The following is an 18,544-nucleotide window of genomic DNA, read 5'->3' as shown; positions in this document are numbered from 1 at the left end:
CTGTGTGTCTACCTCTGTCCAGTCCAGGTTAGGGTTAGTTCTACTGTTTGTCTACCTCTGTCCAGTCCAGGTTGGGGTTAGTTCTACTGTTTGTCTATCTCTGTCCCGTCTAGGTTGCAGCCATGGGGAACCTCATTAAGGTCCTTGGCAAGGATTTAGAAAACTGTCCACATTTTTTCCTGGACTTCGAAAGTAAGTGAGCGCTGGTAATGTGTATGTGTGTGTGTTTTGACGTGTGTATCAGTGTGTGATGCAGGGTGGAGGTCAGAGGTGGAGGATGGGGTTAGGGTGGAGAGGGATGTGGGTTGATGTGCTCATGGTGTTTTTGGGAGTGTCGTTGTGTTTTGTGTGGTGTGTGTCATGTTCAGAAACTCTCCCCTCACTCATTCTAGGAGCTCCTGAACTGAACCAATTAGTCCTCATAAGCCCCATGACTATGATCCCTGGAAATATTTACATATTTAACCAGCTGAAGCACTTTTTTTTTTTGTTGCTAATCTTTAATTTAAATTGACATCACAATAAACAGAGGATAGTGATGATAGTTCAGACGTACCCAGCAGTCCTCCAGTACTGGGAAGCTGGACAGACGTACCCAGCAGTCCTCCAGTACTGGGAAGCTGGACAGACGTACCCAGCAGTCCTCCAGTACTGGGAAGCTGGACAGACGTACCCAGCAGTCCTCCAGTACTGGGAAGCTGGACAGACGTACCCAGCAGTCCTCCAGTACTGGGAAGCTGGACAGACGTACCCAGCAGTCCTCCAGTACTGGGAAGCTGGACAGACGTACCCAGCAGTCCTCCAGTACTGGGAAGCTGGACAGACGTACCCAGCAGTCCTCCAGTACTGGGAAGCTGGACAACAGAGAGCTAGAAGAAAACAAAAAAAAGAGAGTGAGACAGGAGAGAGGGATCTGTCTGTCCTTGTTGCCATGCCAACGCCACCCACAACCACAACATACCTGGACGGACTATGCCACCATCACACCCGACCAACCCACCCACTCCTACCCCACACAACACACACAACACACACACGTCCCTCACACCTCCCCCTCATCACCCACACACTCCTCTTCTTCCCTCTCTCTGTTCCAGGAGATTCATGGGTAACCTCCTGAAAGTGCTGGCTTGCTCCGAACTTGAGCATGGCCCAATAGTTTTCCTTGACTTTGAACGTGAGACCATCCGCTTGTTTTCTTTTTTTTGACTTCTTCTCTCTGTCTTTCTTTTTTCTGTTGTCTTACGTTTGGTTCTTCCTTTTCATTCTGTCCATGTGTTGTTTGTCATATAACTGAAGCCTCCCTCCTCCTGTCCTCCTCCATGTGTCTCTCCTCACCTCTCACCTTTCCCTCCATGTGTCTCTCCTCACCTCTCACCTTTTCCTCCATGTTTCTCCTCACCTCTCACCTTTTCCTCCATGTCTCTCCACACCTCTCACCTTTTCCTCCATGTGTCTCTCCTCACCTCTCACCTTTTCCTCCATGTTTCTCTCCTCACCTCTCACCTTTCCCTCCATGTGTCTCTCCTCACCTCTCACCTTTTCCTCCATGTGTCTCTCCTCACCTCTCACCTTTTCCTCCATGTGTCTCCTCACCTCTCACCTTTTTCTCCATGTGTCTCTCCTCACCTCTCACCTTTTCCTCCATGTGTCTCTCCTCACCTCTCACCTTTTCCTCCATGTTTCTCCTCACCTCTCACCTTTTCCTCCATGTTTCTCTCCTCACCTCTCACCTTTTCCTCCATGTGTCTCTCCTCACCTCTCACCTTTTCCTCCATGTGTCTCTCCTCACCTCTCACCTTTTCCTCCATGTGTCTCTCCTCACCTCTCACCTTTTCCTCCATGTGTCTCTCCTCACCTCTCACCTTTTCCTCCATGTGTCTCTCCTCACCTCTCACCTTTCCCTCCATGTCTCTCCTCACCTCTCACCTTTCCCTCCATGTCTCTCCTCACCTCTCACCTTTCCCTCCATGTCTCTCCTCACCTCTCACCTTTTCCTCCATGTCTCTCCTGACCTCTCACCTTTCCCTCCATGTTCCTTTTTTTCAGCTCATCAGGCTGGTCTTCATATGTAATAACTCATCTGGAGTTATGTTTGAAGATTAATATAAGCAATAAGCCAGAATATGGCCATTATTATTTGGATTATTAAAATTGTATTTTCAGATTGGAATCAGGCCCTATTTAGTAAGCAATTTGGCAAGAGTCTTCAGAATGCCATACCTCTTGCTTTTCTCTTGTTGCTTTGAGATGAAGATGTCTTACAGCCAAAGACCATCTATATCTAGCCACCGCTCTCTTCTTACCTCTATGCAATACTGTCGGATGAGTGTGTGAGAGTGTGTGCATGTGTTTATGTTTACAATCTGGTGGGTGTGTGTGCCAGAGGAGGCTGGTGGGAGGAGCAATAGGAGGAAGGTCTCATTGTAATGGCTGGAATGGAATCAATGGAATGGAGTCAAACATGTGGTTTCCATGTGTTTGACTCCGTTCCATGAATTCCATTCCAGCCATCACAATGAGCCTGTCCTACTATGACTCCTCCCAGCAGCCTCCTCTGGCGTGTGTGTGCGTGTTTGTGTGTGAATGGGGGCACCAAGGGTCGTTTACAAGATGGCCACCTCGATCCTCGCCTTCCCTCTTTCCACTCTGACCTTGACCTCTAACCTTTAACTTATCTTTGCCTTTTTTCCTCCTGCCTTCTCCAAAGTTCCCCCTATTTAACAGAATGGTTCCTTCCGCTGGAAGATTCTGTTATAGATCCTATGGAAGAGGGAGAGCCCACTGCTAGGGAGAAAGGGGTGTTTGTACTAAAGCAGAGTAAACCCCCTCTCTACATCAGCACTATGCTCTCCTGCTCCAGTGAGAGGCAGAAGTCACCTCTGTCACACAGATGAAAGCTTGAGTTAACAATAATCCAGACCAAAACAAAGACCAAACCTGAATATCTACTCCATAACCTAAAACTGCAATAATTTAGAACCAAACAAAGCATAACTAATCTAAACAGACATTCAATTCCATTATTAACTAAGCAACAAATATGAAGGTTATGGGTTTTTTCCTCATCAATTATCAAACTCCACAACCTAAACCATTCAACTCCTAGACAACATAATAATAATATAATATGCCATTTAGCAGACGCTTTTATCCAAAGCGACTTACAGTCATGCGTGCATACATTTTTGTGGGTGTCCGGTCGAACCCACTCCTTGGCGGCCGTGCCATGACCAGGGATATGAGTCAACTCCATTACAAACCAAACATAGACCAGGGATATGAGTCAACTCCATTATAAACCAAACATAGACCAGGGATATGGGTCAACTCCATTACAAACCAAACATAGACCAGGGATATGGGTCAACTCCATTACAAACCAAACATAGACCAGGGATATGGGTCAACTCCATTATAAACCAAACATAGACCAGGGATATGAGTCAACTCCATTACAAACCAAACATAGACCAGGGATATGAGTCAACTCCATTACAAACCAAACATAGACCAGGGATATGGGTCAACTCCATTACAAACCAAACATAGACCAGGGATATGAGTCAACTCCATTACAAACCAAACATAGACCAGGGATATGAGTCAACTCCATTACAAACCAAACATAGACCAGGGATATGAGTCAACTCCATTACAAACCAAACATAGACCAGGGATATGGGTCAACTCCATTACAAACCAAACATAGACCAGGGATATGAGTCAACTCCATTACAAACCAAACATAGACCAGGGATATGAGTCAACTCCATTACAAACCAAACATAGACCAGGGATATGGGTCAACTCCATTACAAACCAAACATAGACCAGGGATATGGGTCAACTCCATTATAAACCAAACATAGACCAGGGATATGAGTCAACTCCATTACAAACCAAACATAGACCAGGGATATGGGTCAACTCCATTACAAACCAAACATAGACCAGGGATATGGGTCAACTCCATTACAAACCAAACATAGACCAGGGATATGGGTCAACTCCATTACAAACCAAACATAGACCAGGGATATGGGTCAACTCCTAAAGATAGGGCTGACACTCCTAAAGATGGGGCTGACACTCCTAAAGATGGGGCTGACACTCCTAAAGATAGGGCTGACACTCCTAAAGATAGGGCTGACACTCCTAACGATGGGGCTGACACTCCTAAAGATAAGGCTGACACTCCTAAAGATAGGGCTGACACTCCTAAAGATAAGGCTGACACTCCTAAAGATAGGGCTGACACTCCTAAAGATAGGGCTGACAATCCTAAAGATAGGGCTGACACTCCTAAAGATAGGGCTGACACTCCTAAAGATAGGGCTGACACTCCTAAAGATAAGGCTGACACTCCTAAAGATAGGGCTGACACTCCTAAAGATAGGGCTGACACTCCTAAAGATAGGGCTGACACTCCTAAAGATAGGGCTGACACTCCTAAAGATAGGGCTGACACTCCTAAAGATAAGGCTGACACTCCTAAAACCCACTGGCAAAAACAATGATGTATGTTTATTCATTGACATCATATCACAACAACCAAAGCTTTAGGTCCTGCTTCCATAACTACATTATGTGACAGAGCTGATTATCTAGCCTTTCTGATTGTACTGTGACCAACTAGTTAATTAAACTCGAAGGGCCAGATCCTTGACCTGAGATGTCTACATGTAACTTAAACGTCTGCTGACATCCATGCAGAATTCAATGACAATCCATGTTTTACACTTTTACACAAAGTCTTTACAGTAAATCCATACATAGAAGGAGAAGTGACACAAAAGCACGAACCAATGTGGAACAGGACTGACTATTCAACTGTAATAGTAGAGTTGGAGTTACTGTACAGACACATATCTCATGTCAGGACCTGGCCCCCTGCAGTGTATAATGACTGTACAGATGTATATTTATTTTGTAAAGATCTTGTCCTAATTCTCTTTTAATCCTCATCCTCCCTCGGTCACTAAACACCCTTCCCTTTACTCCCCCCCCAACCCCCCACCCTATAACCCAAACCCTAATTCACCCCCACCCCCCACCCAACCCTATCCCTACTCTCCTTTCCAAAACTCAACTTCCCATAATGCTCTGCTCTACTCTCAACCCCAACCCCACCCTCTAAAAACTCCATGTCCCATCATGCACCTCTCCCTCCTCCAGATGCCCAGCCTACAGAGGCAGAGACGGCGGTGTGGAACCAGGTCAGTGCTGTGCTGGAGGAGGCCCACTGCATCCTGGCCGAACTACAGTCTTACAACGGGGCGGGACAGGAGATACGAGAGGTGAGGGGAGGGTGTGTGTGTGTGGAGGGGGGAGGAGACATAAATGGAATATGAATACATTAATATGTTAATGACATTAAGTGCTGTAACAAATAAGCCAATCGGTAGCCTGCTATTCTGCTACACACAAAGGATCATTTATCGCCAAAATACAAATATTTTAGTTCGTCCAGTATTAGTGTTATTCTTGTCTTGTTCACCAGCTGTGTGCATCTCTCAAGTAGGAGAGAACCTACAAGCCACACGGGTATTGCCACAAACGTTATACCAACGGTTCATCAAACAAGTTCTACTGTTCAAACGTTGGTCTTAGTGTGTGGTGGTGGTGGTGGCTGGTGGTGTCGAGTCAAGTTAAAAGGTTTGCTCAGCTGTGTCACACACAAACACAAAGCTGTGATCTCTCTCTCTCTCGCTCACATCACAGACGTCAAAGCAGCCGGGCAGTCAGCCAGTGGCCAGGCATCAAACGCAGAACGCACAACAGTCATTACAACGCTATTATCAACACTAGACTGGGAACCAGTGGCTTTAATTCCCACTCCTGTATCAACGATCACTGGGAAGAGAATAGCATGGCTGTTGGGCTTTGATCACTCTGTAGTGCAATAGTATTGAGTATAGTATAGTATAGTACAGTGTGGTATAGTTATAGTGTAGTGAGGTATAGTGTAGTATAGTTATAGTATAGTGTAGTGTAGTGTATATAGGATAATGGACTGTAGTATAGTATAGTAATATTATAATAATAGTATAATAATAGTATAGTATAGTATGGTAGTAGCTTCCTGCTGCCGTTTACTTTCCATCCAAAGACAGACAGCGTATATCTTGAAGTAATCACTAATCTATCACGATTCCATGACACAGATAGCTCTCACTAATCCAGTACTGTCAGATCAGTGATTACTTGAGGAAGGAAGGAAGGAATGTTAGTTACCAATACTCTCTTTTCCAGATGAACATTCTATACTTCCCTAAGTTGTGGATTGTGTTTGCTAAGTATCCAGAGTCCCAACAACTATTCTATACTTCTGCTCTTTCTCTCTCTTCCCCCATCTTCCTCTCCTCCTCCTCCTTCTCCACCCCTTCCTCTTCTCCTCCTCCTCCTCTTCCTCTTCTCCTCCTCCTCCTCCTCTTCTCCTCCTCCCTCTCTTCCTCTTCTACTCTTTTTCCTTCTCCACCTCGCCCTCTCATCCAGGCCATCCAGAACCCAGGTGATCTGCAGCTACAGGAGAAGGCCTGGAATGCAGTTTGCCCCCTGGTAGCCAAGCTCAAACGCTTCTACGAGTTCTCCCTCCGACTGGGTGGGTGACACACACGCAGACCACACACTGCCACGCTTCTGCATCAACACGCCCTGCAGGCAGCGACAAGAGAGGAGAGAGAGATCAGGGGATAGTCACAAAATGAAAACACAGAGTTATCTCAGACTATTTATAACACAAGGAGAGAGTTATCTCAGACTATTTATAACACAAGGAGAGAGTTATCTCAGACTATTTATAACACAAGGAGAGAGTTATCTCAGACTATTTATAACACAAGGAGAGAGTTATCTCAGACTATTTATAACATAATAATAATAATAATAATAATAATAATAATAATAATAATAATGTGGTCCTCTGTAGCTCAGCTGGTAGAGCACGGCGCTTGTAACGCCAAGGTAGTGGGTTCGATCCCCGGGACCACCCATACACAAAAATGTATGCACGCACGACTGTAAGTCGCTTTGGATAAAAACGCGTCTGCTAAATGCCATATTATTTATTATTATAACAGAAGGAGAGTTATCTCAGACTATTTATAACACAAGGAGAGAGTTATCTCAGACTATTTATAACACAAGGAGATAGTTATCTCAGACTATTTATAACACAAGGAGAGAGTTATCTCAGACTATTTATAACACAAGGAGAGAGTTATCTCAGACTATTTATAACACAAGGAGAGAGTTATCTCAGACTATTTATAACACAAGGAGAGAGTTATCTCAGACTATTTATAACACAAGGAGAGAGTTATCTCAGACTATTTATAACACAAGGAGAGAGTTATCTCAGACTATTTATAACACAAGGAGAGCGTTATCTCAGACTATTTATAACACAAGGAGAGAGTTATCTCAGACTATTTATAACACAAGGAGAGAGTTATCTCAGACTATTTATAACACAAGGAGAGAGTTATCTCAGACTATTTATAACACAAGGAGAGAGTTATCGCAGACTATTTATAACACAAGGAGATAGTTATCTCAGACTATTTATAACAGAAGGAGAGAGTTATCTCAGACTATTTATAACACAAGGAGAGAGTTATCTCAGACTATTTATAACACAAGGAGAGAGTTATCTCAGACTATTTATAACACAAGGAGAGAGTTATCTCAGACTATTTATAACACAAGGAGATAGTTATCTCAGACTATTTATAACAGAAGGAGAGAGTCATCGCAGACTATTTATAACACAAGGAGAGAGTTATCTCAGACTATTTATAACAGAAGGAGAGAGTCATCGCAGACTATAACACAAGAATGAAGAGTCATGATGATGTTAGATATAGAGGCTTCAACGGCTTCCCTTGCAGACTTTATTTCACACACACATACAGCTCTCCCCTCCTCTCCTCTCCCCTCCTCTCCTCTCCCCTCCTCTCCTCTCCTCTCCTCTCCTCTCCCCTCCTCTCCTCTCCTCTCCTCTCCTCTCCCCTCCTCTCCTCTCCTCTCCTCTCCCCTCCTCTCCTCTCAGCCCCCTCTGACCTAGCAGGCAGGCAGCAGTTGCTACGGCAACAACGGAACGCGGTCATCGTGCCGAGAGAGAGAGAGAGAGAGAGAGAGAGAGAGAGAGAGAGAGAGAGAGAGAGAGAGAGAGAGAGAGAGAGAGACAAAGAATCAGTGCTGTAGTCAACGCCTATAGGCAGAGCTCAAATGACACCCTATTCCACATAGCAGAAAGGGCTCTGGTCAATAGAAGTGCACTACATGGGGCATAGGGTGTCATTTGAGATCCAGGAAGAATGTGCCATTGCTACCTATTTAGACCACTGAGAAAAGTCACCACAATCTGAGAGGTGACGCAATGACCGTCAATCAATTGATGATTCTGAAAAGTACACCCCCTAACCCACAGGACATTACCTTGAACATTCTCTCTACTCACTCTATATCTGTGCTACAGCAGAGCCATATAATGTATATACATGGCAATGCGCTTAGTGGTTCTGGGCTCGCGGCAGCCGGAGGAGGGACAGTGGAGAGTAGAGTTTCTATCTGTTATATATCTATGCTACAGTAGCTATTGGCTAGCAGCAGGAGGAGAGTGGAGATTCTATCTGTTATATATCTATGATTCAGTAGCTCTGGGCTAGCAGCAGGAGGAGAGTAGAGATTATATCTGTTATATATCTATGATTCAGTAGCTCTGGGCTAGCAGCAGGAGGAGAGTAGAGTTTCTATCTGTTATATATCTATGCTACAGTAGCTCTGGGCTAGCAGCAGGAGGAGAGTGGAGTTTCTACCTGTTATATATCTATGCTACAGTAGCTCTGGGCTAGCTGCAGGAGGAGAGTAGAGTTTCTATCTGTTATATATCTATGCTACAGTAGCTCTGGGCTAGCAGCAGCAGGACGGAGAGTAGAGTTTCTATCTGTTATATATCTATGATTCAGTAGCTCTGGGCTAGCAGCAGCAGGACGGAGAGTAGAGTTTCTATCTGTTATATATCTATGATTCAGTAGCTCTGGGCTAGCAGCAGCAGGACGGAGAGTAGAGTTTCTATCTGTTATATATCTATGCTACAGTAGCTCTGGGCTAGCTGCAGGAGGAGAGTGGAGTTTCTATCTGTTATATATCTATGCTACAGTAGCTCTGGGCTAGCTGCAGGAGGAGAGTGGAGTTTCTATCTGTTATATATCTATGCTACAGTAGCTCTGGGCTAGCTGCAGGAGGAGAGTAGAGTTTCTATCTGTTATATATCTATGCTACAGTAGCTCTGGGCTAGCTGCAGGAGGAGAGTGGAGTTTCTATCTGTTATATATCTATGCTACAGTAGCTCTGGGCTAGCAGCAGGAGGAGAGTGGAGTTTCTATCTGTTATATATCTATGCTACAGTAGCTCTGGGCTAGCTGCAGGAGGAGAGTGGAGTTTCTATCTGTTATATATCTATGCTACAGTAGCTCTGGGCTAGCTGCAGCAGGAGGAGAGTGGAGTTTCTATCTGTTATATATCTATGCTACAGTAGCTCTGGGCTAGCAGCAGGAGGAGAGTGGCGTTTCTATCTGTTATATATCTATGCTACAGTAGCTCTGGGCTAGCAGCAGGAGGAGAGTGGAGTTTCTATCTGTTATATATCTATGCTACAGTAGCTCTGGGCTAGCAGCAGGAGGAGAGTGGCGTTTCTATCTGTTATATATCTATGCTACAGTAGCTCTGGGCTAGCAGCAGGAGGAGAGTGGAGTTTCTATCTGTTATATATCTATGCTACAGTAGCTCTGGGCTAGCAGCAGGAGGAGAGTAGAGTTTCTATCTGTTATATATCTATGCTACAGTAGCTCTGGGCTAGCTGCAGGAGGAGAGTGGAGTTTCTATCTGTTATATATCTATGCTACAGTAGCTCTGGGCTAGCAGCAGGAGGAGAGTGGAGTTTCTATCTGTTATATATCTATGCTACAGTAGCTCTGGGCTAGCAGCAGGAGGAGGGTGGCGTTTCTATCTGTTATATATCTATGCTACAGTAGCTCTGGGCTAGCAGCAGGAGGAGAGTGGCGTTTCTATCTGTTATATATCTATGCTACAGTAGCTCTGGGCTAGCAGCAGCAGGAGGAGAGTGGAGTTTCTATCTGTTATATATCTATGCTACAGTAGCTCTGGGCTAGCAGCAGGAGGAGAGTAGAGTTTCTATCTGTTATATATCTATGCTACAGTAGCTCTGGGCTAGCTGCAGGAGGAGAGTAGAGTTTCTATCTGTTATATATCTATGCTACAGTAGCTCTGGGCTAGCAGCAGGAGGAGAGTGGCGTTTCTATCTGTTATATATCTATGCTACAGTAGCTCTGGGCTAGCTGCAGGAGGAGAGTGGCGTTTCTACCAAGGCCATCTCAGTTAAAACACATCAGTACTGTATTTATAGAAGAGCTGTTGAATAGTTAATGATTCAGAGGGAAGGGATGGGGCCCCCACGGGGACAAACTGAGCCATTACTTTGACGGCGCTACGTACAGCTATACTGTGGTCTGGGTTCAATAGCATGTGTAGGGACACCGTAGAAAGGGATATGATTAGGACAGGGACACAGGAATGCAGACTATACGATTTATATTAATGAGGTTACAAGGCAGTTCTAAGGTGCCACAAGCTTTATGAAAACGTCTAGGATGAAGCATTAAAACCCCAGATTTTATGCCAATTGGTAACATTGTAAATGCATCATGCATGAACAGCTGACTGAATACTAATGGTAATCAAACTAATGTTGTTATGCACATGTGTCTTTGTAGAAAATGCCCTGCGTAGCCTGTTGGAGGCGCTGACGAGTCCTCCCTACGCTCCCATGCAGCACCTGGAGAGAGAGCAGGCCCTGGCCAAACAGTTCGCTGAGATACTCCACTTTACCCTCAGCTTCGACGAACTAAAAGTGAGGAGGAGAGGAGGGAGGGTGGGAAGGAGGGAGGGAGGGTGGGAGTAATCTCGGTTAACCCACAACTAAAATCTTGCGTAATTTGGTCAGATACCATTTATGTTTCCATAATATTATGGATTATTTTACATTTACATTATTTAGCAGACGCTCTTATCCAGAGCGACTTACAGGAGCAATTAGGGTTAAGTGCCTTGCTCAAGGGCACATCGACAGATTTTTCACCTAGTTGGCTCGGGGATTAGAACCAGCGACCTTTCGGTTGCTGGCACAACGCTCTTAACCACTAAGCTACCGATTATCCCTTACCTATACCCTCGTTTTACCTACAGTGCCTTGCAAAAGTATTCATCCCCCTTGGCGTTTTTCCTATTTTGTTGCATTACAACCTGTAATTTAAATGGATTTTTATTTGGATTTCATGTAATGGACATACACAAAATAGTCCAAATTGGTGAAGTGAAATGAAAAAAATAACTTGTTTCAAAAAATTCTAAAAAATAAATAACGGAAAAGTGGTGCGTGCATATGTATTCACCCCCTTTGCTATGAAGCCCCTAAATAAGATCTGGTGCAACCAATTACCTTCAGGAGTCACATAATTAGTTAAATAAAGTCCACCTGTTTGCAATCTAAGTGTCACATGATCTGTCACATGATCTCAGTATATATACACCTGTTCTGAAAGGCCCCAGAGTCTGCAACACCACTAAGCAAGGGGCACCACCAAGCAAGCGGCACCATGAAGACCAAGGAGCTCTCCAAACAGGTCAGGGACAAAGTTGTGGAGAAGTACAGATCAGGGTTGGGTTATAAAAAAATATCCGAAACTTTGAACATCCCACGGAGCATCATTAAATTCATTATTTAAAAAAATGGAAAGAATATGGCACCACAACAAACCTGCCAAGAGAGGGCCGCCCACCAAAACCCACGGACCAGGCAAGGAGGGCATTAATCAGAGAGGCAACAAAGAGACCAACGATAACCCATAGGACCACTTTAAGCCGTACACTCCACAGAGCTGGGCTTTACGGAAGAGTGGCCAGAAAAAAGCCATTGCTTAAAGAAAAAATAAGCAAACACGTTTGGTGTTCGCCAAAAGCCATGCGGGAGACTCCCCAAACATATGGAAGAAGGTACTGTGGTCAGATGAGACTAAAATTTAGCTTTTTTGCCATCAAGGAAAACGCTATATCTGGCGCAAACCCAACACCTCTCATCACCCCAAGAACACCATCCCCACAGTGAAGCTTGGTGGTGGCAGCATCATGCTGTGGGGATGGGACTGGGAAACTGGTCAGAATTGAAGGAATGATGTATAGCGCTAAATACAGGGAAATTCTTGAGGGAAACCTGTTTCAGTCTTCCAGAGATTTGAGACTGGGACGGAGGTTCATAGTTATGCACGCTCAAGTTCAGTTTTTTTGTCTTATTTCTTGTTTGTTTCACAATAAAAATATGTTGCTTCTTCAAAGTGGTTGGCATGTTGAGTAAATTAATACAAACCCCCCCAAAAAATCCATTTTAATTCCAGGTTGTAAGGCAACAAAATAGGACAAATGCCAAGGGGGGTGAATACTTTCGCAATACTTCTATACCCTCGTCTTACCTAGACCCTCTTCTATACCCTATTCTATACCCTCTTCTATAGCCTATTCTATACCCTATTCTATGTCCTGTTGTGTTGTGAATGACCAGACAGACCTGAATATTGTGATTCGTACCTTCAGTGGGACACTAGGTCATCTTTGGAGTCTAAAGTACTGTGTTTTCACTGCACTGATTCTAGCCACTGTCTCTCTCTCTCTTTCTCCCTCTCCCATCCCTCCCTCTCTCACTCGTCCTTCCCTCTCCCTCCTCCCCTCCCCTCTCTCTCCCCCATCATTCGCTCCCTCTCCCATCCCTCCCTCTCTCCTTCCCCTCTCCCTCTCCCTCTTTTCCCCCTCTCTCCCCATTCCTCCCTTTCTCCCTCCCCTCCCCCTCTCTCCCTCCCCTCCCCTTCTCTCCCTCCCCTCCTCTCCCTCCCCCTCCCGCTCTCCCTCCCCTCCTCTCCCTCCCTCCCGCTCTCCCTCCCCTCCATCTCTCTCTCCCTCCCCTCCCTCCTCTCCCTCCCTCCCCTCCTCTCCCTCCCCCTCCCCTTCTCTCCCTCCCCTCCCCTTCTCTCCCTCCCTCCCCTTCTCTCCCTCCCCTCCCCTTCTCTCCCTCCCCTCCATCTCTCTCTCCAGATGACAAACCCAGCCATTCAGAATGACTTCAGCTACTACAGGAGGACCATCAGTAGGAACAGGCTGAACAACCAGCAGGTAAGACCATCAGTAGGAACAGGCTGAACAACCAGCAGGTAAGACCATCAGTAGGAACAGGCTGAACAACCAGCAGGTAAGACCATCAGTAGGAACAGGCTGAACAACCAGCAGGTGAGACCATCAGTAGGAACAGGCTGAACAACCAGCAGGTAAGACCATTAGTAGGAACAGGCTGAACAACCAGCAGGTAAGACCATCAGTAGGAACAGGCTGAACAACCAGCAGGTAAGACCATCAGTAGGAACAGGCTGAACAACCAGCAGGTGAGAACAGGCTGAACAACCAGCAGGTAAGACCATTAGTAGGAACAGGCTGAACAACCAGCAGGTGAGACCATCAGTAGGAACAGGCTGAACAACCAGCAGGTGAGACCATCAGTAGGAACAGGCTGAACAACCAGCAGGTAAGACCATCAGTAGGAACAGGCTGAACAACCAGCAGGTGGGAACAGGCTGAACAACCAGCAGGTGAGAACAGGCTGAACAACCAGCAGGTAAGACCATTAGTAGGAACAGGCTGAACAACCAGCAGGTGAGACCATCAGTAGGAACAGGCTGAACAACCAGCAGGTAAGGCCATCAGTAGGAACAGGCTGAACAACCAGCAGGTGAGACCATCAGTAGGAACAGGCTGAACAACCAGCAGGTAAGGCCATCAGTAGGAACAGGCTGAACAACCAGCAGGTGGGAACAGGCTGAACAACCAGCAGGTAAGACCATGTTGGCCTGTGCTAAATTGGTGCCGTAACCTAGATCACTTGGCTAATCTGTCAGATGTAGTGTATTAAAGATTATGACTTTCTTAATGGAACCAGAGGATGTTTATCTTAGTTCAAAAGTAGCCGTTTGTAGGGTGACGCCCCAGGGGAGACCGGTGATTGGACCGCAGAGGGAGAAACCCATATTTTCACATTGTTTATAAGTATATGCTGGGGGCACAGGAAAGCAGAGCAGCCATCACAATTCGAGGACACTGCTCTCCGGGGGATCTTGACTCCTGTAACTTATGCTGAAGCTTGTGATATGAATAAACCTTATGATCCAAGTTCAGTATGAGCAGACTCCTTTGTTTATCAGCAATAATTGCCAGCATTCACCCGATACGACACAGACAGTTGCTAGGGTAACAGTGTTCATTGCCAACTGTTACCATAGTCACCTGTGAAAAAGCTAAAGGCTCAAAAAATCTACTAATCAACACATAGTCCAGTGTTTACTCTCTGTGTAGATGTTGAATGAATTGCAGACAGGAAAAGCATCCAATGAAGTCACATTCGATGACTTGAAGATACACAACAAGCCAAGTGGAATCCTGAGCCAAGCATGCAAATGTTGCCTTGCTCTAACCAATCTCTCTCTGCTGCAGTTGGAGGCGGAGAACGAGGTGAACAATGAGATGGCCAATCGGATGTCTTTGTTCTACGCCGAGGCCACACCCATGCTGAAGACCCTGAGTAACGCCACCACCAAGTTTGTGTCAGAGGTCAGTCAGAAGTCATGACCCCTGACCCCTTGTTCTACTTCCTCCCTCTAGCTCTTACCTAGCGCCAGCTCCTGCCCCTTAAAAACAGGAGCCTACCACAAGCCTCTACTCAAATCTACCAGCCCAAGTCACCCTATACCAACCCTCTACTAATAGATACCACCCCAAGTCACCCTATACTAGTCTCTACTAATAGATACCACCCCAAGTCACCCTTTACTAGTCTCTACTAATAGATACCAGCCCAAGTCACCCTTTACTAGTCTCTACTAATAGATACCACGCCAAGTCACCCTATACTAGTCTCTACTAATAGATACCACCCCAAGTCACCCTTTACTAGTCTCTACTAATAGCTACCACCCCAAGTCACCCTATACTAGTCTCTACTAATAGCTACCACCCCAAGTCACCCTATACTAGTCTCTACTAATAGATACCACCCCAAGTCACCCTTTACTAGTCTCTACTAATAGATACCAGCCCAAGTCACCCTTTACTAGTCTCTACTAATAGATACCACGCCAAGTCACCCTATACTAGCCTCTACTAATAGCTACCACCCCAAGCCACCCTATACTAGCCTCACCACACCCCAAGCCACCCTATACTAGCCTCACCACACCCCAAGCCACCCTATACTAGCCTCACCACACCCCAAGCCACCCTATACTAGCCTCACCACACCCCAAGCCACCACCAGTTTGAATGAGATGAGGCTCGAAGACCTGCGCCACGTTCAGTAGCCAAACGTTGTTGAGCGCTGCAGATAGAAATGCCATGAATAGAGCAGACATGTCAGAGAAGCATGTTTGTTCTACAGTACATAGCATATTTCTATATGAATGTTGGCCAACGTTGTCTCTTGCTAAATCAGCGCCTGGTTCCATTTCAGTCCGTGGGCACTTGCATTAGCCCATATCTGGCTTTCAGTTTCTGACAATACTGACACTTTTGTCTAGTGACATTCTAGTGACTACACCATTACCACAGCCTGTAAATGGGTTTCGTCTCCCCCCAGGGGCCAGTACTGGTATTTACTCTCTGTCTCCCCCCAGGGGCCAGTACTGGTATTTACTCTCTGTCTCCCCCCAGGGGCCAGTACTGGTATTTACTCTCTGTCTCCCCCCAGGGGCCAGTACTGGTATTTACTCTGTCTCCCCCCAGGGGCCAGTACTGGTATTTACTCTCTGTCTCCCCCTGCTGTCCGTGTTGCAGAATAAGACCTTACCCATTGAAGACACCACAGACTGCCTGAGCACCATGGCCTGTGTGTGTCGCGTCATGCTGGAGACCCCGTGAGTAGACCTCTGCTCTCTTTCTCTTTTTCAATCCCTCTCTCTACATTCTTACATTTTAGTCATTTAGCAGATGCTCTTATCCAGAGCGACTTACAGTTAGTGAGTGCATACATTATTTTAATACATTCTCTCCATCTTTTACTCCACCTCTTTCCTACTGTCTCTCTGTGCTGTGTGAGTACCTCTTATCTTTATCTTATTTGTTTTGTTAAAAAAAAAAAAAAAATCCCACAATGACTCTCCCCATGTCAAGTCCATTTAACTCCTGAGAATCAACTTCTTGCTCAAAGCCATGAGCGGACCTGTTGCTGTGACGTCTCCAAGCCATGAGCGGACCTGTGGCTGTGACGTCTCCAAGCCATGAGCGGACCTGTGGCTGTGACGTCTCCAAGCCATGAGCGGGCCTGTGGCTGTGACGCTCTCAAGCCATGAGCGGGCCTGTGGCTGTGACGTCTCCAAGCCATGAGCGGACCTGTGGCTGTGACGTCTCCAAGCCATGAGCGGGCCTGTGGCTGTGACGTCTCCAAGCCATGAGCGGGCCTGTGGCTGTGACGTCTCCAAGCCATGAGCGGGCCTGTGGCTGTGACGTCTCCAAGCCATGAGCGGACCTGTGGCTGTGACGTCTCCAAGCCATGAGCGGGCCTGTGGCTGTGACGCTCTCCAAGCCATGAGCGGGCCTGTGGCTGTGACGTCTCAAGCCATGAGCGGGCCTGTGGCTGTGACGTCTCAGCCATGAAGCGGGCCTGTGGCTGTGACGTCTCCAAGCCATGAGCGGGCCTGTGGCTGTGACGTCTCCAAGCCATGAGCGGGCCTGTGGCTGTGACGTCTCCAAGCCATGAGCGGGCCTGTGGCTGTGACGTCTCCAAGCCATGAGCGGGCCTGTGGCTGTGACGTCTCCAAGCCATGAGCGGGCCTGTGGCTGTGACGTCTCCAAGCCATGAGCGGGCCTGTGGCTGTGACGTCTCGAAGCCATGAGCGGACCTGTGGCTGTGACGTCTCCAAGCCATGAGCGGCCTGTTGCTGTGACGTCTCAGCCATGAGCGGGCCTGTGGCTGTGACGTCTCAAGCCATGAGCGGGCCTGTGGCTGTGACGTCTCCAAGCCATGAGCGGGCCTGTGGCTGTGACGTCTCCAAGCCATGAGCGGGCCTGTGGCTGTGACGTCTCCAAGCCATGAGCGGGCCTGTGGCTGTGACGTCTCCAAGCCATGGCGGGCCTGTTGCTGTGACGTCTCCAAGCCATGAGCGGGACCTGTGGCTGTGACGTCTCCAAGCCATGAGCGGGCCTGTGGCTGTGACGTCTCCAAGCCATGAGCGGACCTGTGGCTGTGACGTCTCCAAGCCATGAGCGGGCCTGTGGCTGTGACGTCTCCAAGCCATGAGCGGGCCTGTGGCTGTGACGTCTCCAAGCCATGAGCGGGCCTGTGGCTGTGACGTCTAGCCTTCTGCTAAGGCTCTTCTGAAGACTCTGGCTGTAGCGTCTCGTTTTATTCTTCATCTTGGGTGTCCTCTTTAGCCTTGTCTACAAGGCTTGCTGCCACCAAATGCGCCTTGGTTCAGGCATGTCCAAAAACCTTTTTTTTTCCTGAAGGCTCTTTGCTGTTGTTGTTTTTTTTTACGTCTGATGCATAGGATGTTAATTTACTGTCCATTCCACCCACTCTCTAGCTAGTTTAATCCCGTTTCTAGACTGAAGCTCCCTATCTTTTTGCATGTTGCATGGGGCGGCAGGTAGCTTAGTGGGTAAGAGCGTTGTGCCAGTAACCAAAAGGTCGTTGGTTCTAATCCCCGAGCCGACTAGGTGAAAAATCTGTCGATGTGCCCTTAAGCAAGGCACTTAACCCTAATTGCTCCTGTAAGTCGCTCTGGATAAGAGCGTCTGCTAAATGACTAACATGTAATGTAAATGTACTGACCAACTTTGAATTTTGCATGACAAGCCAGGGGTTATACGTTTGCTTGTTCTTGAACTGCAAATTGCACCAGCTCCGAGCACTTCGTCGGTGGAGGCAGTGCCCCCCCCATCCCCCGGCTCCCCGTCTCCCTCTCCCGTTGAGTCTGACTCGCTAGTAGGCCTACTAGCTAGTGAAGGTACCGGTGGTGGTGCTCAACTGGCGGGATTAGTATCACCATCCGTTTGCCCCTGACGACTCTCTTCCGGCACTGACAGTTTTCTGGCTCGTTCTGGGTTCGATTCACCATCTTTCTCTGGATTTTTGGACTTGAAAAATGTCAAACTCGATTGCCTTTTCTTATCAATTTTCTATTTTGTCTTTCCCACGATTCAAATTCAGTAGGGAGACAACTACACTAGGCTACGTGACGTGATTACGTAGGGACCTCTTCACTACCTGACCACCACTACCAAGACCTGTGTCAAGATCAGTTACTTACCCCACTGGCCCGCCCCATAACCTCTATGTACAAATAAGAGAGCAGGTCTGGAATCAGTGTGGCAGGATAGGATGACTACAGAGAAGGATCACCGTGCTTTTACATGATGGTCTTTCTGGGGG

General features: G+C 46.8%; 1 protein-coding gene across 2 annotated transcripts in view; it reads left to right on the top strand.

Annotated features, from left to right (window-relative positions):
• LOC121586859 (CYFIP-related Rac1 interactor A-like) overlaps positions 1-18,544 on the top strand; it is a 96,671-nt gene that overhangs the window by 65,442 nt on the left and 12,685 nt on the right. Inside the window, exons 3-9 of one of the 2 annotated variants that reach the window (XM_041903866.2) lie at positions 1,098-1,177; positions 5,179-5,300; positions 6,499-6,604; positions 10,800-10,936; positions 13,168-13,245; positions 14,614-14,730; positions 15,949-16,028. In XM_041903866.2, the coding sequence (XP_041759800.1) occupies positions 1,105-1,177; positions 5,179-5,300; positions 6,499-6,604; positions 10,800-10,936; positions 13,168-13,245; positions 14,614-14,730; positions 15,949-16,028 (713 nt within the window). In that variant the 5' untranslated portion in view covers positions 1,098-1,104. Of the gene's footprint in view, positions 1-113; positions 193-1,097; positions 1,178-5,178; positions 5,301-6,498; positions 6,605-10,799; positions 10,937-13,167; positions 13,246-14,613; positions 14,731-15,948; positions 16,029-18,544 lie in introns of both variants that reach the window. The other variant, XM_041903867.2, reaches the window with a different exon arrangement.

The sequence above is a fragment of the Coregonus clupeaformis genome, chromosome 17 (genome assembly GCF_020615455.1).
Source record: "Coregonus clupeaformis isolate EN_2021a chromosome 17, ASM2061545v1, whole genome shotgun sequence".
Classification (NCBI taxonomy): domain Eukaryota; kingdom Metazoa; phylum Chordata; class Actinopteri; order Salmoniformes; family Salmonidae; genus Coregonus; species Coregonus clupeaformis.
The sequence above is the reverse complement of the archived record's forward strand: the minus strand, read 5'-3'. Positions and strand labels throughout refer to the sequence as shown.